Source organism: Carcharhinus amblyrhynchos, chromosome 23, assembly GCF_965287045.1.
Source record: "Carcharhinus amblyrhynchos chromosome 23, sCarAmb.v2.hapA, whole genome shotgun sequence".
NCBI classification, from domain to species: Eukaryota; Metazoa; Chordata; class Chondrichthyes; order Carcharhiniformes; family Carcharhinidae; genus Carcharhinus; species Carcharhinus amblyrhynchos.
The window spans coordinates 43,843,824-43,868,603 of NC_137346.1; the positions used below are offsets into that span (position 1 = coordinate 43,843,824).

Sequence of the window (24,780 nt, forward strand, 5' to 3'; positions counted from 1 at the left end):
CAGCTGAACCAGTCTAGCAGGTTGCTTAACGTCACATCCAGAAGATACTACACCTTGGCAATGCAGCACTCTCTCAGTACTGCCCTGGAATATCAACCCTGATTATGTATTCAAGTCAATCAGTGGGGACTTAAACCACAACAGACCCATTTCCTCAGATGTGTGAAAGACAGTGTAGTTCACATCACTCTGTTTCTAGCTGGGTGGAAGACTGATGAAAATCAAGTGGAACCCAATATGAAGAGCTGCATTGAGAAATGGTGCATTTTCTCTGTCCACTGTTGGTATTAAGGTCTCAATGCACATCTTGCTCTGTCTGCCTTTTCTCCAACATGCTTCACACCTTGGAAGTATCATTCCCTCTGAATAAAATTTGAATCTTCTACTTACCAAACTAACAACCTCTGGGACATGGCTGATGGACAACTTTATTCTGTATCAGGGAAGTTTTTCAGTAAAAGACTCACACCCAGGAGACGAGGTTAGAAACTGACAAAGAGTCAGCAGCCAAAATACTAATACATATTTTCTTTGGTAGACTGTCAAAATCATTTCTCAGAGGATCGAAGAAAGAGGGGGAGTTGTTTTGCCTCCTTAGTCTGAGTTGAGTTCCGATTCAGAGTGAAGGTGAAAAGTCAAGGTATTAAAAGGATAATATAAAGGCTAAAACAAACTATTTAAAATCTATGACAGTTTTAGACAAAATGCCCATGGACATTTATAGATAAAGTAAAGTACGCAAATCATTCACATGACTGACTTTTTCCTTGATGTGCTTTGAGTAGGTATTCAGTGATGAGTTCTGTGCAGCGAGCTTCCAATGCCTCCGCGTGTGCGCGCACATGGGAGTCCAGCTCCTCCTCAGCAGGGTTTGGTTCCGTTACGACGTCGGCTGTGTAGAGTGCCAGTGCGCTGAACAGCAGCCAGGTGTAGTTGTGAATGTAGGGCTGGATGAGCCGGTGACGATCGCTGATACGAATCGTCACCATGGGGAACACTGTGATGCTGTGCGTTGGCAAATGGCTGCAGCAAATAAAAATAGAAAGACCTTGAAACCACTCTTCGCACAAGAAACAATAAAACTCATTGAATGAGCATCTTATTATAGCCCGAAAAAGTTGCGAACACCACGAAGGAACGCAGTGCGATTTACGACAAAATTTCAGTGTTGAATTCTTTTCGATTCACGACGGTATCCTTTGCCCCCACCTGGTGGAATTACTGCAGTGCATGATAAACAAGACAGAAATACAAGGCGTATTTATTGGGCACGAAACAGAAAAAAGTCATTATAATCCACCTTCAAGCAGTTTAATCTGCTGAAGTCAGCTACCCACTGATCAATATACGCAAGGGTACATCACAGGTGGGGAAGTCTTATGGCGAAACTTATGCTTGAAACAATAGGAAGTATTTCCCAGCAAGTCAATTAGTCAAGTGAATTAAGAAGTTCTCCAAGTCACAAATGTCGTAAGTAACATTCAAGGGCACAGTTTTGGCAGCTATTTGCATGACCAGATGGAATGATATTTTCGTTAATTTCATTCCCATAGGCACTGCACCATAGACAGAGGGAACCAAATAATTCATCAAGCTCGCCGCAAACTCAGTGGGGTGTTTTTAAAGCGGACACATCTGTTCATAAGGGTACACAGATGGCAGCAAGTGTGTGGAGTGCTAGGGAATGGAAATACCACATCTCAAATAGCTTACTTTAAAAAGTTGAACTACCTATCAGATATCTGCACACTCAATAAGGCTACCTATTTCCACCTCCTTAACATCACACAATGCTGCCCTTGCCTCAGTTTATTAACTGCTGAAAACCTCATCCATTCCTTTGTAATCTCTAGACTTGAGTATTGCAACACACGCCTAACTGGCCTCCCTTACACTACTCTCCAAAAACTCTGCTGCCTCTGTGTCCTAACTCATCAATCCCACTCACATATCTCCTCTACGATTGCTACCTGGTTAAGCAAAACATTGATTTGAAATATCTCATCCTTGTTTTGAAATCTCTTTGTGTCCTCGCCCCCTCCCCATCTCTATAATCTCCTCCACAGTCTCCAGCACACCTGCCTCCCCCAAAACTCTGCATTCAACCAATTCTGGACTCTTGACCATTCATGATTCCGGTGTTGACCTTTAGTTGTCTCAGCCCTGACCTCTGGAATTCCCTCCTTAAATCTCTCAATCTCTCTTTCCTCCGATATGACCCACCTCACAACCTGCCTCTTCAATCAGACTTTTGGTCATCTGGCCAAACAGTTCCTTCTGTGGCTTGACATCAGATTTTATCTGATAACTTTCTTGTGAAGCACCGAGGCATTTTATTACATTAAAGACCCTACGTTAATGCAAGTTGTTGCTGAGAGTCTAGTCTTGTATCCCAAGCAGTGCAGCCCTCAATACTAATGCCAGAGGAAGGAGTAGCAAGTGGTGGTTCAGTTATACGTAACTGTTCTTGGTTACCTGTCAGGGTACTTCTTTGCAAAATAGCATCCATAGCAGAGGTCAAAGTCATCACATACATTGCAGTTGATCCTGCGACCTATGATCAGCCCCTGACAGTGATCACACGCATACTCCATGTTTACCATCTTGTGATAATCTTCGTGATGTTCAGGCATCACTCCACCTGAAGAATAAGATCAGCATCAAAAAATAAATAGTGAGACAATTGATCTTCAGGACTGAGGTTAAAGCTGCTGAAGACCAATTTCCCTGACAACTGGCACTCCAGATTTTAGAGGTTTAATATTCAGAAAAATCTGGCAAAACTACGTTCAACATATTGCACAAGGAAATATTAACGTTACCTTAAGTAGCTCATTCACACTGCATTAATCAAGCACGACATTTTAAGAAAACAGCATGCAGCAAACAACAAAGAACAACACAGCACGGGAAACAGGCCCTTTGGCCCAACGAGCCCAAGCCGCCATTTTAACATTGTGAGTTCCCTCTTCCACCCATGACCTTTGTCTACGCTTCTGACACTCCACATTGGAAACCAGATTGAGGGGAGACTACTTTAGGGACAATTTGTTACATCAATCAGCCTAAGAGCACATCTTTGGGGTGTGGGAGGAAACCGGAGCACCCAGAGAAAACCCACGCAAGCACGGGGAGAATGCGCAAACTCCCACAGACACCGGCCCAAATCCATGTGTCTGCACAGCAAACAGCGATAGTCACTGAGCTGTCGTGTTGCCCATCAGCTGGTCCAGTTTATGGGTGAGGGTTAGCAGTGCAGGGGAAAAACACATTTCAGTTTACTAAGAAAAGCAATATCAAGTGAAAGCAAAGTGCCTTCACTCAGTTCCAGGCTGCACAGCCTTATTGTTCACCCTTACAACTGCAATGACTTTCAGACCATCATCAGACAGCGCTCAGGAGAATTCCCATAAATAACTTCACATATCTACAAACAGAAATGGTTTCTTAAGAGTGCAATATTTGGTGACGTCATGTTACACAGCAAACAGAAACCTTTACTGCTGTAAACTGGTCAACGGAAATGTCACAAGGTCTCCCATCCTTAGGATAACAGAAAAAACACACATCAGATTGTGCAGTAATCTTGTGTTATTTTTACGAATCAGAGATAAATTTTAGCAATTTAGCATTCATGGACAGAATGTATTTGCTCCCTTATGGCTCACAATCAGTATGTTTTGTATGCAAAGAGGTGGACTACATATTCCAAGCAAGCTTTCACAAGTTTAAAATAAAAAAATGTTATTTGTTCTTGCACACTTCTTGCAAAGTGAAGGATTCCTAGCAGGATGAGAGGTTTCTTGTGGCCAAATATCTAGGTTGTCAGTTTTCAAATGGAAACATGTGGAGGGAGCGATTCTCCCAAAAAAATTCTAAGTGTAAAAACTGGAGTAAACTCCACTGGTTTTTTCAGCAGGAGTTTCAAAATGAATCTCCCACACTCTGTGCACTGCAGAGATCACTAGCATGATTCACATTAAAATACTGGGGGCAGGGCCTATTCCCATTGGAGAGGTGGGCAGCATGACGCTGAGAGGGCCCCACTGTGCATGGGCCAATCTGTCAATGCCGAGATCAGTGCATGCACAGTGGCCCCTGTTGCCAGCCTCCTGACTGCTGACCAGCCCCGCAACCTGATCGCTGACCCCCAAAACATGCCTGGAGCAGCCTTGACATCATCCCCCCAACCCCCTTGCCGTAGCCCCAGTCTCCCAATCCTCCCTCCCCCTGATCCACCCCCGAAAAATCTCCCCCCGCAGCCCCGGCTACCCGAGCAGGCTGCCCTCCCCACCCCACCTCGATGGCCAGCCCAGGTCGTTGGCCTCCCTCCCTCTGTCACTCAGCCCAAAGCGCAAAGCATAAATACATGGGGTTAAGGGGATATGGCCTGGGTGAGATTGTGGTCGGTGCAGACTTGATGGGCCAAATAGTCTCCTTCTCTAAGATTCTAAGCTCATTGGTACAATTCAAAAGGTGCACAGGAATGGAGAGAATGATGTGTATATACATGAGTCTTTCAAGGCAGCAGGACAAGCTGGGAAAACTACTAACATAGCATAGGAATACTCAATTTTAATAAGAAGCATTGAATATAAAAGCAAAGAAGTTATGGTAAACCATTATAAATCACTGGCTGGTCCTTAGTTGAAGTATTGAGGCCATTTCAAAGAGCACACTTTCTGAAGGATGTCAGTGCCTTAGGGACATTGGAGAGAGATTTACTAAGATGAAACTAGAAGTGAAAGACTAGAGAAACAGGATAGAGCAGAGGAGGTTAAAAAGGAGATTTGATAGGAGCATTCAATATTATGAAGGATTTAGTTAGAGTAAGAGTAATTAAGGAGAGACAGTTTCTAGTGACGGAAGGATCAGGAAGACACAGGTTGAAGAGAAATGGCAAAAGGACCGGGGAAACATAAAACCTTTACGCAGAGATTAATGGTCTGAAATGTTCTCGTGGAAGCACATTCAACAATAAATTCCAAAAGATAAGTGGATAACTAAAAGGGAAACATCGTCTGGGCTTTAGGAAGAGCAGAAGAGTAGGATTATTTAGATAGCTCTTACAAAAATCCAACACAGCTGTAATGGATCCCTATCCTACATCATTCTATGACTCTGGTTCTCTTGAGTTTAGAAGATTGATGGGTCATCTGATCAAGGCACTTAATATATTAAAATAATTCCATCCTGTAAATACTGTGATACTATTTTTTCTATGATCCAAACAATGGAGCCAAACCTGAAAACTAAAAGTCATGAGGGTTACGAGGAAGCACCCTTTCACACAAAGGGAAGCAGAAATCTGGAACTCTCCCAAAAAGGCTGCGGGAGTTGGTAATCAGTTGGAGCTATCGAGATTGCTGGCTAATGAAATCAAGGGATGGGGATCAAAGATAGGAAAATGGAGTTGAGATACAGACCAGTTATGACCTGATCAAAGGGAGAGTATGCTGTACTCTGCTGTTACATTCCTTCCCTGATAGCTCAGCCCCCAGGACAGGAAGGACCAGCTCCTTTGGCACTCCAGATCCAGGATGCAGACATTTCCCTGCATTGATTGGTGAACTGCTTGACATGTTCAAAATGCAGCCTGAACAACGAGTTATACAGCCAGAGCACAACTGTCTCCTCCTCCACTGATTCAGCTGAGTGTCAAATCACCTCTGCTCTGCAATCAATGTGGTTTTCTTGTACAGTACTTTAAGAGAGTTCAAAGCAAATTGCGCTCTCTTCAAAAGGACTTTTCCATGACTGTTAAATTCCTGTGCTTATGGCAAATAAAGCAAACCATAACGTATTTAGGCTAAACTCCATCTGTCCAAAGCCCTGAGTGGCAGTGTACAGAAGTCAAGTCATCTTTACTTCACATCAGGGCCAAATTCTTACCGAGGAAACATGTTTTGCAGAGATCCATGTCTGGACACTGAAGACACCGGTAACGATGCCAAGGAGCGATTTTATGACACCCATCACAGGATATCTCCACATTCAACAGGTCACAGTAACGTGCAACAAACATGTGCATCTGTCACAAAACACAAACAAATTCGTCACTGCAATTTCCAAGCTTTAAAACATCATAGGTTGTTCCTTCAGAAACGGTGGAAGCCGCTACTGGATTAGTGGCCAGCAGAAGGGAAATGCGTAATTTTTGCACAATGTCAAACAAAAACAAACAAAAATACGTTCACAGGGTTATCTTTTGCACAGAAATTAAAACAAATCTGTATCCAAGTCATCAACCAAATCACGCTTAGAAACAGCGCGTCCCTCTTCCCCACTCACGCAGAAAGCACATTGAGTAGTGTATGCTGTCGCCATTTAGTGAATAAAAATATAAGCCATTAGAAAATTTTCACCAACCAGTGCTTATTTTCTCACATTTAAATGTGAAGTGTTGCATGCCAACGCGAAATGTCAAGTGGTGCAAGGAGTAAATGAGTCCTACTTAAAGCACCTACTTACCCGCCTCCTCTCCTCGGCTGTAGCAGTAGACATCCTCTCATACCAGACACGAAGCTGTATTCCATCCTGACATTCTTCCATCCACTCTTTGTTGCACTCATAATCCGCAATCTCATCATCTTCACTCCACTGGCTGAATAAATGCAAGATCGCAATCACATGCAGTCCAAAAACGTTTTTACAGTAGTTTGAAACTTGACGCTTTATCTCTGGAACTGAAAGCAATGCTCGCCCCTGCCCCCTTCCCCCCCCCCCAAGCTACCTGTGCAGATCTGGGTTTGCTTCCTGAGCTCCGCCCTACCCGAACACTCACAGCTCCAAAACCCACTTAATACTAAATCTCTCCCATTTTATGCCAAAGCTTTGACACCTTGCAGCCCATTCTGTACCAAATGCCCCTCACCTAACACCCCATCCTTTACTAAATCTACTTCCCTATCAGCCCAGACAGCAAACCCCATTCCCAATCCAAAACCAAAGCCGTTCTCACCTAGCTCTCCATTCTGAAACAAATTCCACTCACTCATCATTTCACCCTCACCACTCTTTACTGATTCCCCACTCTCACGGTACACCGAATTCAAAATTTTTTTTACCCTTAGAATCCTAGGGAACCTGCCATCGTACTTTGTGGATCGCAACCTGATCTTTAAAATCGGGCCTTCGATTCTCTTCTCCTAACCCACCAAATTAGTATTAAAAATTTCAATCATCATCTTCAGGAACTGCTTCCCTGCAGACGATATTGCTCCCCAGAGACCCTCCCCAATCTCAGAGACCCTCCCCAACTGCATCCTCAGTCCCAACTCCTGTTTGACAATGATGGGGGGGCACTTCTTTACATTCAAGGTGATGTATTTCATAGAATCCCTACAGTGCAGAAGGAAGCCATTCGGCCTACTGAGCCTGCACCAACAACAATCCCACTCATGCACTATCCCCGTAACCCCATGTATTACCCAGCAAATTCCCCTGACACTAAGGGACAATTTAGCATGGCCAATTAACCTAACCCGCTTGGATTGTGAGAGGAAACTGGAATACCCAAAGGATGACATGGGGAGAATGTACAAACTCCGCAGACAGTGGCACAAGCTGGGAACTGAACTCGGGTCCTCGGCGCGGTGTGGCAGCAGTGTTAACCATTGTGCCGGTGTAGATCTGGGGCAAGTAATAGCAGCCATTGTTGGGAGTTTGGATAATTTTGTTTGAAACAGAAAAATGGTTAGTGTGAAGAGAAACAAGGAACAACACAGACACCGTCGACGATGGCAATTATTTACGGAAAATCTAAGCCACAGGATATCCTTTTGGGATTAACAAGGAAAGATACACATCAGTTGCTGTTGGAAAAACTGTTCAAAACAATTTAACACGTTTACAATTTTGTCTTATTAAGTTGCTTAAAAATCAATCTTATATGAAGTCCTTCATAGATACAATGAGAATATAAGGGCAGCACAGTGGTTAGCACTGCTGCCTCACATTGCCAGGGTCCCAGGTTCAATTCCTGGCTTGAGTCACTGTGAAGTCTGCACTTAAGAACATAAGAAATAGGAGCAGGAGTAGGCCATCTAGCCCCTCGAGCCTGCCCCGCCATTCAATAAGATCATGGCTGATCTGAAGTGGATCAGTTCCACTTTCCCGCTTTCTCCCCATAACCCTTAATTCCCTTATCGATCAGAAATCTATCTACCCATGACTTAAATATATTCAACGAGGTAGCCTCCATCACTTCAATGGGCAGAGAATTCCAGAGATTCACCACCCTTTGAGTGAAGAAGTTCCTCCTCAACTCTGATCTAAACTGCCCCCCCCACCTTATTTTGAGGCTGCGCCCTCTAGTTCTAGTTTCCTTTCTAAGTGGAAAGAATCTCTCTACCTCTACCCTATCTAGCCCCTTCATGATCTTATATGTCTCTATAAGATCCTCCCTCAGCCTTCTACACTCCAACGAGTACAGGCCCAATCTACTCAATCTCTCCTCATAAGCTAACCCCCTCATCTCTGGTATCACTTTCTCCCTGTGACTGCATGGGTTCCCTCCGGGTGCTCCGGTTTCCTCCCACAGACTGAAAGATGTGCCAGTTAGACGCATTGGCCATGTTAAAATTCTCCCTTAGTGTACCCGAACAAATGCCGGAGTGTGGCGACTAAGTGATTTTCACAGTAACTTCATTGCAGTGTTAATGTAAGCTGTTTTTTAAAAAAAGTATATATTCAGGGGATCAATAATTACATGGATTTTTTCTTTAGCAGCAAATTTAAATATGCAGCTAGATAGCCTTTGTACAGTGCCAGCTCATTTAAAGTTTATTTATCAATGTCACAAGTAGGCTTATATTAACACTGCAATTAACACTTACCAGTCCTACCTGACCTGCTTTCACTTGCCACTACAGAAAAAAATTGTCAGAGTTAGTGGGAAGAATGGTGCTGCTTCTGATGATACAGCATTGAGTTAATGACTAGTTCTAAGCTGGACAACTTCAGCCTCACGTTGGGCTCCATGTTCAGTCGATTCCACTGTGTTTTCAAGCTTTGAAAAATCTGATTTCTTAGTTGTATGATGTAACAGTAACATCAATCTTGGTTCTAAAATTACGTTATTGGTTATGCTTATGACAACTTGCACTGGGCTCTCTGCAGTCTTAAAGTAAAATTTATTTATGAGTCACAAGTAGGCTTACAGTAACACATTAATGAAGTTACTTTGAAAATCCCCAAATTGCCACACTCTGGCACCTGTTCGAGTACATGGAGGGAGGATTTAGCATGACCACTGCACCTAACCAGCACGCCTTTTGGACTGTGGGAGGGAACCAGAGCACCAGAGGAAACACACGGAAACACGGGGAGAACATGGAGTCTCCACACAGACAGTGACCCAAGCTGGGAATTGAACCCGTGGCTGTGAGGTAGCAGTGCTAAGCACTGCGCCGCTCCAGCTACATCCAGGATATCGTATGTGAATTCTCCCTGAAACATTTTTATTGCACGTATTATAGCTGGGTAAGACTACGCTGCGGTTGTACTCACTGAATAGCACTGTCGTGGATACTGATATTTTCCTGTGACATTGCCAACAAGAGATCAGGTAGCTTGATGTCGTTGAAGAAGGGCATGTCCATTGGCTCCCAGCCCATATCTAGCAGGTGCAACAGGCAGGTCTGAACACAAGACAGTGCCGGGAGTAGAGACCTAAAACAAACCAAAAGTACAGTAAGAAGAAAGGAAGAATGTTCACTTTGAATTCACTAAACTCTGGGGCTATTCAGGAAGTCATGTTTACACATGAACTTGAATGAGAATGGTTATCACATTGCAGAGCGGAATTTCACAAGTGGGTGGGGAGGTGTGATGGAGGGGAGAAGAGCTACAGATTATCACCAATGTTACCTTGAATGGAACTAGCAATTACAAACAAACAACCTAATCAGTAAACGTGAAATAAATAGAAGTGATCCGCCATTAGCTTTGAATTAAAAAAGTCCAGATTGGAGGTTGCAATTAGCTTTTAAGCTTTCCCATCCCTCTTGCCTTTGTAATCTTCTGAGAAGGATCATCGACTCTCTACAGTGCACAAGGAGACCATTCGGCCCATCGTGTCTATACCAACCACAATCCCACCCAGGCCCCATTTCCGTAATCCCACATATTTACCTTAGTGATACCCCTGACACTAGGGTCAATTTAGCATGGCCAATCAACCTAATCCGCACATTTTGGACTGTAGGAGGAAACCGGAGCACCCAGTGGAAACCCACGCAGACAAAGAAAACAGGCAGAGTCCTGTTCTAAGAAAAAAACTCTGCATTATACGGGTGGAATCTACTTGCATGTTTTTACTGATAAAAGGGTCTATGGCTGCTCGTCCACAGGTAAAAGCAGTTCTCCAGCGCAAGGGACAAATGGTTAGCAGCAGATCTCTCCTCCATCAGGAATGCAACTGAACAATTCTGATGTTTTGAGCAGTTAAGCCTCCAATAGCATTGTCATCCAATTCAAAACTACAGCAAACCAGGTTTTAAATGCAAGAGGACATGAAGATAAATGCTAATACCACACGGAAACGGTGATCTGTTTAACTCATCTAGCCCGAGCTGGGCTCCATTGGATTGTCATCAGAGAATCGTCTTCAAAATCCTCTTCACTCCACAGCATTTCCTCTCTCTAACTTGCAGATCTGCTCCCACCATAAGGTTCTGCATGCATTGTAAGCCGTTGTGACTACAAGTTCCCAAAATTGCCGTCCATGCTCTGACGAAGGGTCACCTAGACTCGAAACGTTGGCTCTATGCTCTCTCCACAAATGTTGTCAGGCCTGCTGAGGTTTTCCAGGTTTTCTGTTTCTGCTGCAATCCGTGTAATGAAGTCAACATTTCCACAGACAGACACAAAGTAATAAACTCTCACCAGGCGCTCACTCCCAAACACAGAAAGATGGTCACTGCTCCAGCACTCCTGCTGAGTGAATACCAACAACTGGTTTTCCCCTCTAAATTAACCCTCCACCCACCCCACTATTTTTTAGCAGTTTCAGGAGATTGCATGGCCATGGTGGGTAGTAAGTGTCTAGTCACGATGTAATAATCATCAGCAGGGCAAGAATGATGAACCTTTTGGTCGTTCCCTGTTCATCATCTCGGTATGTTCCATGGTTGCTCCTTTAGCCTTCCTGCCACACTTCTGGAACTGCTCCCTTCAGCTTACCCAGATTACCATCTCTTGCTCTGCCTTTAAAAAAAAACCCTCGTTTCTGGCTGAACTATCTTGCCTTCTCAAATTCCTCTCTTACGTTCCATTATTTTGTCAACTGTCAGATGGAAATTGAGTTGTTGGTAATTTTTTAAAAAATATATCTATTAAATGTTAAAATAAATTAAGTTTATTTAAGATACGCACTAAAATGACACTCGTGAGGAACACTGTTGCTCTTGTATTTAAAAAGAATAGAGCATGCCTGGGAACATAGAGAAATGCATGGGAAGTGGCTGCTTGCTGTTCCTCAGGCAGCAAACTGTGACTGTGCCTGTAAGCTCATAGCACAGTCTGGATTTATTCACCAGTCCATCAACAGGAAATTCTGCATTTGGTTTTGCTTCAGACACCCTGGTTCCACAGGTCCTAGTAGCTGGTTCAAGAATGTGCTCATGACTTACTGCTCACCCTTTTGTACATAAAACACTTTTTTGAAAGCTGAAAATATATATGTTTATGAGGCTATATATATTTGAGGTCAAATGGGAGCAGATCAGCATTAACATTAGATGTGACATATTTTGATGTAAATGGGGCATTTTTAATATTTCACTTAACAGATGTATTGGTTTGGAGTTTATGTTTTATTGCCTTTGAGAAGGTGGTGATGAGCTGTCTTCTTGAATTGCTACACTCCATGTGGTGCAGGTACACCCACAGTGCTGTTAGGGAGGGTGTTCCAGCACTTTGACCCAGAGACAGAATGATTCCAGGCTTGGAAAACTTCAATTATGAAAACAGATTGGAAAAGTTGACACAGTGGTTAGCACTGCTGTCTCACAGCTCCAGGAACTTGGGTTCAATTCCGGCCTTGGGTCACTGTGTGGAGTTTGCACATTCTCCCCATGTTCATGTAGGTTTCCTCTGGGTATTCTGGTTTCCTTCCACTGTCCAAAAATGTGCAGGTTAGGTGGATTGGCCATGCTAAGGGTCATAGAGGTTTACAGCATGGAAACAGGCCCTTCGGTCCAACTTGTCCATGCTGTCCCTTTTTAAAACCCCTAAGCTAGTCCCAATTGCCCGCGTTTGGCCCATTTCCCTCTATACCCATCTTACCCACGTAACTGCCTAAACACTATGTAAAAGACAAAATTGTACCCACCTCTACTACTACCTCTGGCAGCTTGTTCCAGACACTCTCCACCTCCTGTGTGAAAAAATTACCCCTCTGGACCCTTTTGTATCTCTCTCCTCTCACCTTAAACCAACGCCTTCTAGATTTAGACTCCCATACCTTTGGGAAAAGATAGTGACTATGTGCCTTGTCTATGCCCCTCATTATTTTATAGGCCTCGATAATATCACCCCCCTTAAGAGTCCTACACACCAGAGAAAAAAGTCTCAGTCTATCCAACCTCTCCTTATAACTCAATCCATCAAGTTCTGGTAGCATCCTAGTAAATCTCCTCCGCATTCCAGTTTAATAATATCATTTCTATAATAGGGTGACTAGAACTGTACACAGTATTCCAAGTGTGGCCTTATCAATGTCTTGTACATCTTCAACAAGACCTCCCAATCCTGTATTCAATGTTCTGACCAATGAAACCAAACATGCCGAATGCCTTCTTCACCACTCTGTCCACCTGTGACTCCACTTTCAAGGAGCTATGAACCTGTACGCGTAGAACTCTTTGTTCTATAATTTTCCCTAGTGTTTTATAGTTAACTGAGTAAGTCCCGTCCTGGTTCGATCTACCAAAATGCATCACCTCACATTTACCTAACTTAAACTCCATCTGCCATTTGTCAACCCACTGGCCCAAATAATCAAGATCCCGTTGCAATCCGAGATAACTTCCTTCACTGTACACTATGCCACCAATCATGGTGTCATCTGCAAACTTACTAACTATGCCTACTAAATTCTCATCCAAATCATTGATATAAATGACAAATAACAGTGGACCTAGTACTGATCCTTGGGGAACATCACTGGTCACAGGCCTCCAGTTTGAAAAACAACCCTCTACAACCACCCTCTGTCTTCTATCATCAAGCCAATTTTGTATCCATTTGGCTACCTCACCCTGAATCCTGTGAGATTTAATCTCATGCAACAACATACCATATGGTACCTTGTCAAAGGCCTTGCTAAAGTCCACGTAGACATATCAATTGCACTGCCCTCATCTACCTTCTTGGGTACCCCTTCAAAAAACTCAATCAAGTTTGTGAGACATGATTTTCCACTCACAAATTCATGCTGACTGTATCAATCCTTGTGTCTCTAAATGCCTGTAGATCCTGTCTCTCAAAAATACCTTCTAACAACTTACCCACTACACGTGAGGCTCACTGGCCTCACCGGCTAAATGGTCTCTTCGCGTCCCAAGATTATAGGTTAGGTGAAGTGGTGGGATACATTACTTGGGACACATTACGTGGGGCAACGGGGATAGGGTCTGTTGGAGAGCCTGTGCAAACTTGATGGGCTGAATGACCTGCTTCTGCACTTTATGATTCACAGTCAAAAGGACAATTCGATACCTTCCACATTTGGTGTCAGAAATGTCGTCAAATTGAAGTTCCTAAGTCACCTATTACCACAGTTGCTTCGTCAACTCCACCTCTATACCAACCAGATTGATTAAATTCAAAACCTTGACTAGCCACATGTTACTGCCCTGCATAAGGAGGCCAACCTTCCCTCTGCCCCACTAGAGAGGATGAGGCTCCTGGCTTTGGCAGTTGAGCCCATATGCTCAGTGTAATAAGTACCTATCGGTGGAGAAAGTGCTACATTTCCCTTAAAGCTGGTTAGTGAAATTAGAGATGTCCACGAGCCACTCTAATGTGCTAGAAGAGGGGATTTGCCAATTAAAATGACTGCTGAGGAAGGTGGTGGTGGGGTAGAGCATTGTTATGAAAGAGTCCAGTAGCAGTGGGATGGGCTGGTAGCTAGGCAAAAAGCCAGATCTTGCAGGCTGTCTTTATAAACCACAAGATCAGGGACCTGTGATCCACAAGGAAATTGATCATGTAAAACAGCTGCCCAAATTATTTAAAATGGCAAAATCTGTTGGAATATTATACTCTAGTAGTGAGTGTTAAGGACTTTCTTGTCCAGAATCATCATAATCTATTTAGGTTGAATCATAGAACCCTACAGTACAGAAAGAGGCCCTTCGGCCCATCAAGTCTGCACCGAACACAATCCCACCCAGGCCCTAACCCCATATCCCTACATATTATACCCACTAATCCCTCTAACCTACGCATCCCTGGACACTATGGGGCAATTTCTTAGCATGGCCAATCAACCTAACCCGCACATCTTTGGACTGTGGGAGGAAACCGGAGTACCCGGGGGAAACCCACACAGACACGAGGAGAATGTGCAAACTCCACACAGACAGTGACCTGAGCCAGGAATAGAACCCAGGACCTTGGAGCTGTGAAGCAGCAATGCTAGCCACTGTGCTACCGTGCCACCCAAGTTTAAACTAGGTAGGTTTAAACTACTGTGCATAATTTTTAACCGAGGCACCAAAAGTATTTGCCATCAGCAAAGGAAAAGTTTCACTTTGTGAACTGATCCTCGCAACAGCCAAAACACGTGCATTGTTGGTTCCTCGGTGCTATTTTGGTGAGGAATGCAAACTCGGTACTGTCAGTCAGCTCAGTCAATTGATGAGGAATTGGCTCCCTTTCAGCACAGTTGGCTTTATATTGCTCACTGTGGGGAGGCAATAAGTTAGTGATATTATCGCTAGACTATTAATCCAGAAAACTCAGCTAATATTCTGGGGTCCTAGGTTCGAATCTCGCCATAGTAGATGGTATTACTTGAATTCAATAAAAAAAATCTTGAATTAAGAATCTACTGATTACCATGAACCCATTGTCAATTGTTGGAAAAACCCATCTGGTTCACTAATGTCCTTAAGGGAAGGAAATCTGCTGTCCTTACCTGGTCTGGTCTACATGTGACTCTAGAGCCACAGCAATGTGGTTGACTCTCAACTGCCCTCAGGCAACTTGGAATGGGCAATAAATTCTGGCCAGCCAATAAATGCAGTCCCACAAATGAGTACAAGAACTGTTCTCAGTGGCCAGACACACATTAAAATTTTCTGCAAGACTGACCCAGAAACCAAAAATTTAATATAGAACAGTCAACATGAGATTCAAGAGGGAAGAACTGAGAGGTTATAGCTGAGGAAAGACTCAATAGTCTGGCTTCCTTTCTCCAGAAAAGAGAGGGCTGAGGGGATGCCCGGAACAAATTGTGAAGGAGTTTAATAGGCTGGAGGTGGATAGGATGTTTCTACTCATGGACAGTAGACATCAATATATGATAATCATTAATAAATCTAAAACAGAACTCAGGAGGAACCACCTTAAACAGAATTTCAGAATATGGAACTTGCTACCACATGGAGCAGTTGAGGTGAACAGGGATGCATTTAAGGGGAAGGTAGATAAGCAAATGAAGGCAAAATAAATAGAAATATTTGCACATAAGTTGAACAAAATAACACACAGCTCACGTGAAGCATAAACACTGGCAGGAACCATTTGATTTGATTTATTATTGTCATGTGTATTAGTATACAGTGGAAGTATTGTTTCTTGCACGCTATACTAACAAAACATACCGTTCATAGAGAAGGAGAGTGTAGAATGGAGTGTTACAATCATAGCTAGGGTGCAGAGAATGTTCAACTTAATGTGGGGTAGGTCCATTTGAACTCAAAGTCCTGTTTCTGTGCTGTAATTTCAATGGCAGAGCTTGAAATGAGACTGATTGTTGTAGCCACAAATTTTAAGATCTATATATGTATTACCAACACCTTTAAAATGGGAGATTTTTCTTTAAAACGCTTGAAGGATTTGAATGGTAAAGAATGTGACGCAATAATTTTTTCTGAATCTACCTATCAGACAGTGCTACTCTGAGCCAATATATTGGACAATCTCAGTTGTGAAGGTCTTGCAGCTCCAGTTAAGTATTTACTGTCAGATATCTCTGATTTGGATGCAATTTGAAACAGTTTCTGGATAGTAAGCAAGAAGATTGGATAAACAACCAAACAAAATGTCAGATTCCAGGAACTGAACATCCATATTTATATAAAAAAGATCCTAAATCTGAGGGCTCAGCAGTCACAGAGCAGCAAACATGGAAAACGTCCAAGCCAATATGAGGACACCAAAATAGCAGCTGCATCAACAACCAATCCCGACTTAGAAAAACATGGGAGAATGACAGCAAGTAAAAACAGAAAAAATTCCATTAAAAAGGCTCTAAAATAGGAATTCTCTGCTTTGATGTTCTCTCATGGGCCTGCCCCTCAAGTACATGGGGAATATAAAGAAAAGGGGAAAATGATCGCAGTTCAGTACTGAGTGGGTGTGAGTACCTACCAGTCTTTCTTAGAGTTAAACTGACGGACAGCATTGACCAGGAGCAATACAAGATTGTAGTAAGCCTGTCGTAGTTCATTCCATTGCTCCTTCCCACAGCCCTCCAACTGCTGATGATAGCTGCAGACACAAAAACAGGGTCAGAAACAGGCTCAGCTGACATATGATAAATTAACATGCATTAATAAAGGTGATACATGAACATCTGTAACCAGATAAAGAATTACTCAAAAAAACCCATTTCCACCCTAGATTAATTTTGAGTCAAATAGAAAAATAATATCTTGCACGGTAGCACAGTGGTTGGGCGGCACAGTAGCACAGTGGTTAGCACTGCTGCTTCACAGCTCCAGGGTCCTGGGTTCGATTCCCGGCTCGGGTCACTGTCTGTGTGGAGTTTGCACATTCTCCTCGTGTCTGCGGGGGTTTCCTCCGGGTGCTCCGGTTTCCTCCCACAGTCCAAAGATGGGCAGGTTAGGTTGATTGGCCGTGCTAAGAAATTGCCCCTTAGTGTCCAGGGGTGTGTAGGTTAGAGGGATTAGTGGGTACAATATGTAGGGATATGGGGGTTGGGCCTGGGTGGGATTGTGTTCGGTGCAGACTCGATGGGCCGAAGGACCTCTTTCTGCACTGTAGGGTTCTATGGTTCTATGATTTAAATGGAACTTTTTACAGAGTAAGACGACCAAAAGCACTTCACGGGAATGCTATCATATAAAATTAGACAAGCCACATCAGGGAATGTTAGGGTCAGGTGCCCAAAACCTTGGTCAAAGAGTTGGGCTTTAAACTGCATCTTAAATGAGAGAGAAGCAGAGAGGTTTAACAACAGAATGCCAGAGCCTTTCTTTTGGCAAATGAAGGCACAGCCACGGAATGGAATGAAAATGGGCATCTGTACATGGCCAGAATTAGAGAAGCACAGATGTCTCGGAGGATGGTGGGGCTGATGATAGGGACAGTAAAGTTATGGAGTAATGAGAAGCACAGTGGTTAGCACTGCTGCCTCACTGCACCAGAGGACAGGGTTCGATTCCCAGCTTGGGTCACTGTCTGTGTGGAGTTTGCACATTCTCCTCGTGTCTGCGTGGGTTTCCACCGGGTGCTCCAGTTTCGTCGCACAGTCCAAAGAAGTGCAGATTAGGTGGATTGGCCATGCTAAATTGCCCCTTATTATCAGGGGGGCTTGCTGGGGTAAATGCATGGGGTTATGGGGATAGGGTCTAGATAGGAGTGTGGTCAGATCACATTCAATGGGCCGAATGGCCTCCTTCTGCACTGTAGGGGTTCTATGATCTAACTTTAATGCGAGGAGTTGTTTAACAAGGAGCCAGTTTCTGTCAGTGAGCAAAAGAGGTGATGGACAAACAGGAATTGGTATAAGTTATGCAGCAGAGCTTCTGATGAGCTCAACTTCACAGAGTGTGTAAAATAGAAACAGCATTCATTTTCCTGGACTCCCAGGCCACTTGCAGTTTTAAAACAACAAGTTTTGTGCTTAAGGTGAAAGAGGAAGAAAACTGAAACCTATTGAACGTGGAGCAAATTTTCACCAATTGTGTTTGCGACTGGAGACGAAGGCTGAAACGTAAAACTTAAAAAAAACTCAGCAAACTGATCTCATTCTTTTACAACTATGAGAAAAACACCTGACTGTTATTCTCTAACCCAGTGGTTCTCTAAAATGTGCTCTTCCCATTGGTCCAGGGGCTGGTCCAGAATGCAAACCACTGATGCACAATGCCACAGTCAAGGCTATATAGGACAGGCCAGGACCCTCATCCCCACCACTCGCATGACATCAAACAGCCAGACAGACTCCAGAGAGCACAGCACAAGTTGTCATAAGCATAACCAATAACTTAATTTTAAGCCAAAATTGATGTTACAATTACATCATACAACTAAAAGATCAGATTTTCAAAGCTTGAAAACAGAGTGGGATTGGCTAAACATGGAGCCCAACATGAGGCTGAAGCTGTCCAGCTCAGAGTTAGACATTAACTCAACGCTATATCATCAGAAGCAGCACCATACTTCCCACTAACTGCAGACTTTTTTCTGCAGTGGCAAGTGAAAGCACGTAACGTAGGACTGGAAGATGGAGGAGTCGTCCTTTGCCATGCCTAAGAGGTCTGCAGATGAGAAGTTTTGAGGGCCACTGCTCCAACACAGGTATTTTGTTGCATGTTGGAGGCAAGAGTTCCTTACGCACGGTTGGAATTAAACCTTGGGTTTCTCAGATTAGGATTTATTACGTTCAGATAGTATAATAGTGCATTGTCCAAAAATGCTAGATGCACCATTAGTGCTGGGAATGCAGGAAAATTTGGGCTGCTTGTAACCAATCCTAATAAAAACCACACAATTTTCAGACAGCTTACCCAGCAAAGATTGGCTTTGAAAAAAAGTATAGTTTTAAAAGTTGCATTTCACCCTAAAAGTGAAAAATACAACTTTAAATTTTTATTTTACAATTTCCTATTTCTATATTAAAAAAAACATTGATACTCATCATCAAAATACAACTATTCAAGTGATATCTCAAATTGAACCTTTGTATTCTGTTTGATTTTTAATACTTTTTCTATACCGGGCAAGTGTGATTGATAAACTGACTGTGTTAAAGGGGAAGCTTTGTCATCAGTACAGTTAACGAGACAACCTTTTGCCATCTTATTGTGTTAATTCAGGTTTGACTGAATTTTACTGAAGTGTTAGGTTGGCTATGTCTATGACCTGCCCATGTGGATAACACACCTGACCAAGTTACAAGGTTGCAGCTTCAAATCTCATTTGGAGATTTTGGGACATAATCTAGGCTGACACCTTCACTGCAGTGTTGTAGGTGGTGCAAAGTTAAAGTGACATTTATAAAAGGTTTTTGTTATATATTTAAGCGGTTGCACCACTTGGCAATATTTGTAGCAATATGTCTCAGTGTCCAGGCCAACATTATTCTCACATCATCAGACATGGTTATGTTCCTCAGGGCTATTGTGGGACCTTACAAATAGCAACATGTCCTAAACAGTAACTTAAATACACACTAAACGATGTTCAGGTATCCCACGTACAGTGATAAGGAATTCATTAATCTTAGTAACTTCTTGAGTGTTGCTATAATTTCTCTTCCCTTTTTGTATCATAGGAATTCAGAATCAAACAATTCAAAATAATTTAAATATGGTGTTGTCAATTTTTTTCAATGTTATCATTTGAGCGGACATCAAAGTCTAAACCCTTCAATAAATTTCATGTTTGAAAAGACATAAAATTTCGAGTTAATAAAATATTAAAATCCAAAAATCATTTTATCCTATCTTCGAAAGGGAATAAGTTTGAAATTTCCTTCTCCACTCTTCACTTAAAGACATTTCCATTATACTTAAACAACACAATAGTTACTTCCAACTGACAACAGTGTACAAAATTGCATTCAGGGATGTGCAATATCAAGCTGATCAGGAAAAGAAAAAGCGGAAGGGACTCTTAATCATGCACATTTGGCTGGGAAATGATGTATGGAAAGTTTTATTTAGGTTATCAACCACATGCTTGCAATAAAATACGTGGAAAAGGCTGACTTCATTAGCAGCCAATGTCTGACTCTCTCGCACACATACAGAAAATCGGGTGTCCTATTGAACGAGAGGCCAGAGCAGACCGCACTTTTAAACACTGGTAACATACTTTTTTTAATATATAAACTACAGGAACATTCCAAATCAAATCAAAATTAACCCAGCAGACAACAGCATCTGCACCAGTGGCTGTCAATGACTGCTGCAAGGTAATGATCACTTCCATTGAAAGTTGTTCAGTGCAATGATTGTGGCTGGATGGTGAAAGAAAGCAGCATGGAAGTAGGCCAAAGGAATAAGAGGACGCAGGTTCAGTCGCCAGCCTGTGCTCAGTTCGCCAGTCGCACTGGGGTGCAGAGAGCTCACTGGCCTCGGTAATCCTGAGCTTGGGGGAGGTGGCAAGGAAAGAATCAGCCAGGTTTCCTGTTTCCCCCGCCATCAGCCACCCCTGCTGCCTGGAAAATCTCAGCATGAACACCAGTTGATAACAGGACTGGGCTCGGCTGTTATATCTTCAGTGGACCAGACTGCCAACACTTATTATCTTGGTTCCCACATGAAAAGCATGCACTTCAGAAAGGTGCCAGCATCTTGTAATTGAATCAAGTGACAAATCTATGAGAGGCCACTGCGTGTTTTTCTTGGTTAACCGATATTTAGACACAAAACAATTTCCTCGTGTAATCTAGAACAACTCAGCTTCCTCAGGCGGGAATTACAAAGAGAACACGAGCAACTTCTAGTGGCATTCAAAAATGGTAATCGATGTCTGATGTAGTGCAGTGATCCACAAGCAGCATTTACCGGCACAGAAGACTTAATGTGGTTTTGTTAACAGGAAGTCTGACAGCTAGACAGGCTTGAAAGGTAACCAAAGCAGGGATAGAGAAGATCGATGGCTTGAATGGCCCTGAAATTGTCGTGTCGCAAAGCTACATTCGAATCAGCGTGGTTCAAAGAATCTTGAGCAGAATGATTAAGGGAGTTTTTTTTTTAAAACCTGATCTAAGAGTCATAATTTTCTCACATTTTCTTCAGCGTTCCATTTTCCCCCAGCAGTTACAGCAATGTAAGGATTGTCTAAAGATGATAATTCTAAATGGGAAGTTGGAGCAGTGGGACATGGGATAATACATGTATGAAGGTGGCAAGTTGAGATGGTGGTTAAAAAGGCAAGAAAGTTCTGATAAGTCTTTATAAAACACCAGTTCAGCCTCAGCTGGAGTATTGTGTCCAACCCTGAGCACCACACCTTGGGAAAGATGTGAAGGCTTTATGCAAGATGTTGAAAAGATTTACAATTTAATTTACCCTAATTGGTTTTACATCCCTTACATGACAAAAATCTATCAATCTCAGTTCCAAAGTTTTCAACTGATGGCCAACCTCAATGTTTTTGAGGGCGAATGTTCCTAATTGCCTCGACCCTCTGGGCCAAGTGCATCACTCTCGAATAGTCTAACTGGATTCCCCCACTGGAGGGGGATGGGTTTTTTTCCCCCTTCATTTACCCTAACAATCATCTTAAAAACTTATAAAGTTACTTTACTGAACTAAGAGGTCGGGAGAAGACAAGATGTTGCAGGATTTCTGATTAAAAAATGCCACAGTAAATCATAAACAGCCTACATTTTCTCTGCAGCAGAGAAAAATGACAGATAAACATCAATAGCTTGTGACTGAATATCCCATCATTCAATGGGACCCATCAAGATAGGCAACTAAAGCTTCAAAACCTCTTGATTAGACGTCAGGTTTACAATCGCTTAGTCATCATGGGATATGGTTACTCAGGTTCACAAAGTCAAGTCTTAACACTTACCTAATCAATTCCTTCTGGCAGGCTAATACTTCTTGTAGAAAGAGAATGCAGGAGAACTGGAAGAGATGAGGTTGTCCCAGTGACTGTAGGCACTCGCTGACCACACAGAGAACATCAATAATGCTCTTAGCCTGGGCCTTCCGCAAAGACAGAACCTGTAAGACACTGTCAAGGAATTGTGCTGTAAACAAGTAACTTACATCAAAGAGACTTTCTACTCACACTCCTAACAACATCCTAGGGATTACTTTTCACCCGAAACTGAACTGGATTAGTCATATAAATATTGTGATTACAAGAGCAGATCAGAGGCTTGGAATTCTGCAGAGAGCAACTCACCTCTCGGCTCCCCAAAGCCTGTCCACCGTCTACTTGGCACAAGTTAGGAGACTGGCGGAATACTCTCCACTTGTCTGGATGAGTGCAATTCCAACAACACTCAAGATGTCATCCAGAAAAATCAAAGCTTTTGCTCAATTGACATCTCACTCACCACCTTCCACCATCAACATCCACTCTTTCCACCACCAATGCACAGTGACAGCAGTGTGTACCATCTAGAAGACGCACTGCAGCAACTTGCTAAAGCTCCTTCAACAGTGCTTTTCAAATCTGTGATCACTAACATCTAGGAGGGCGCGGACGGCATATATATAGGAACAGCCCTATCTGCAAAGTCCCTTTCAAAACACACATCATCCTGACTTGAAAATATGGTCGGAATTCTCTGATCTTATAACACCGCCACCACTAACAGCGAGAATGGAGAATTTGGTACTCAGCCAAATCTCCATTCACAGCAGCCAGACCAGGCAATCCGAGCCGTGGTCAAGGTCAGAGAATTCCAGCCTTTATCACCATTTCTTTACTGTCATTGGGTCAAATCCTGAAATTCCCTCCCTACCAGCACTGAGGGTGTACCTACACCACATGGACTGCAGCAGTTCATGGCAGCAGCTCATCACCATCTTCTCAAGGGCATTTAGGGACGGACAATAAAACTGCTGGCCAAGCCAGCCACACCCACATCCTGTGAAAGAATTTTTTAAAACTCAGCACAAATTTCAAACCTTACGCACTGCAAAGAGTATTTATCACCAAAATAGATTCCTTAATGCATTGCAATCTTCATGTACAACGTGACTTCACAGTGGGTGGCACGGTAGCACAGTGGTTAGCACTACTGCTTCACAGCTCCAGGGTCCTGGGTTCGATTCTCAGCTCGGGTCACTGTCTGTGTGGAGTCTGCACATTCTCCTCACGTCTGCATGGGTTTCCTCCGGGTACTCAACCTCAGGTTTTAAGTCGGTCCGCTCTGTTGTCCAACGAGGGGCGTACACGCGATGGGTCGTACAAGGGCTGGTCTTGAATGTTCGAGAGTAGCCGAATGCTTCATGTCGTAATTGTGTGCTTAAACTGGACCAGGTGCTGGGCAACACGACAGCTCAGTGACTATCACTGTTTGCTGTGCAGACACATGGATTTGTGCCGGTGTCTGTGGGAGTTTGCGCATTCTCCCCGTGCTTGTGTGGGTTTTCTCTGGGTGCTCCGGTTTCCTGCCACACCCCAAAGATGTGCTATTAGGCTGATTGGAGGTAATAAATTGTCCCTAAATTAGTTTCCCTCAATGTGGATTGCCATAAAAACAATAGATGAGGTCATGGGTGGAGGGGGGGACTGGTAATATTAAAATGGCGGCGCGGGCTCGTTGGGCCGAGGGGCCTGTTTCCCGGGCCGTTTTTTGTTATTTGTTCTAATCCCTCTAACCTACAATTCTCAGGATACTAAGGGGCAATTTTTGGCATGGCCAGTCGACCCAACCCGCACATCTTTGAAGGGAAACCGGAGCAAACCCACGCAGACGGGGGGGAGAGTGTGCAAACTCCACACAGACAGTGACCCCGAGGCCGGGAGTCGAACCCGGGCCCCTGGAGCTGTGAGGCAGCAGTGCTAACCCACTGTGCCACCCACATCGCATGTGTCACAGGATGTACCCCTCCTGTTGGTATTGGGGGGAGGTGATTATTGACTTTGAGAAGCTGAATGATTTGAGAAGCTATTGGGAAGAAAATTCTTATATGTCCACTCAGCAGATCAGGGGATTTTCTGGCCATTCTGTCAACTTAAAAAACAAAGTGAGGAGGAAGTGGTGTTTGTCAGAGAATGGCTGTTCAGTGAGAACAATGAGGTGATCATATCAGAAAGAAACAGGACAAAGAACACGTTCAGTAACACATGCAAACATGGCAAGAGGAAGTGTAATATCTGGGGCTATGTGTGTGAGTGTTAAACTCTGTGAGATGGCAACATTGTGAAATGCTGACCGATTTTCACCCATTGCGAGTCCGTGATAGGTATGTCCCTGTCAGGCAAGGAGGAATTGGTAGGGCTAGGGAACCGTGGTGCACCAAAAAAGCTTTTTCGTTGGTTAAGAGGAAGAAGGAGGCTTATGTTCGGATGAGACGTGAGGGCTCGGGTAGTGCACTAGAAAACTTTAGATTGGCTAGGAGGGAGTTGAAGAGTGAGCTAAGAAGGGCTAAAAGAGGACATGAGAAGACTTTGGCTGATAGGGTTAAGGAGAATCCTAAGGCGTTCTATAGGTTTGTTAAGAACAGAAGGTTGGTTAGGGCAAGATTAGGGCCAGTTATAGACAGCAGAGGGAAGTTATGTATGGAACCGGAGGAGATTGGAGAGGCATTGAACCAATATTTCTCTTCGGTATTCACACAAGGGGACATGGATATAGCTGAGGAGGACACTGGATTGCAGGGG

The 24,780-nt window shown here is 43.4% G+C and overlaps 1 protein-coding gene across 3 annotated transcripts in view; it reads right to left on the reverse strand.

Annotated features, from left to right (window-relative positions):
- The window catches only part of zzef1 (zinc finger, ZZ-type with EF hand domain 1), a 242,207-nt gene that overhangs the window by 92,371 nt on the left and 125,056 nt on the right, over positions 1-24,780 (reverse strand). For all 3 annotated transcript variants that reach the window (XM_080211009.1, XM_080211011.1, XM_080211012.1), the window contains exons 30-36: positions 22,009-22,173; positions 16,603-16,722; positions 9,511-9,672; positions 6,472-6,604; positions 5,893-6,031; positions 2,476-2,641; positions 761-1,023 (exon numbers count right to left, since the gene is read on the reverse strand). In XM_080211009.1, the coding sequence (XP_080067135.1) occupies positions 761-1,023; positions 2,476-2,641; positions 5,893-6,031; positions 6,472-6,604; positions 9,511-9,672; positions 16,603-16,722; positions 22,009-22,173 (1,148 nt within the window). The remainder of the gene's footprint in view (positions 1-760; positions 1,024-2,475; positions 2,642-5,892; positions 6,032-6,471; positions 6,605-9,510; positions 9,673-16,602; positions 16,723-22,008; positions 22,174-24,780) is intronic.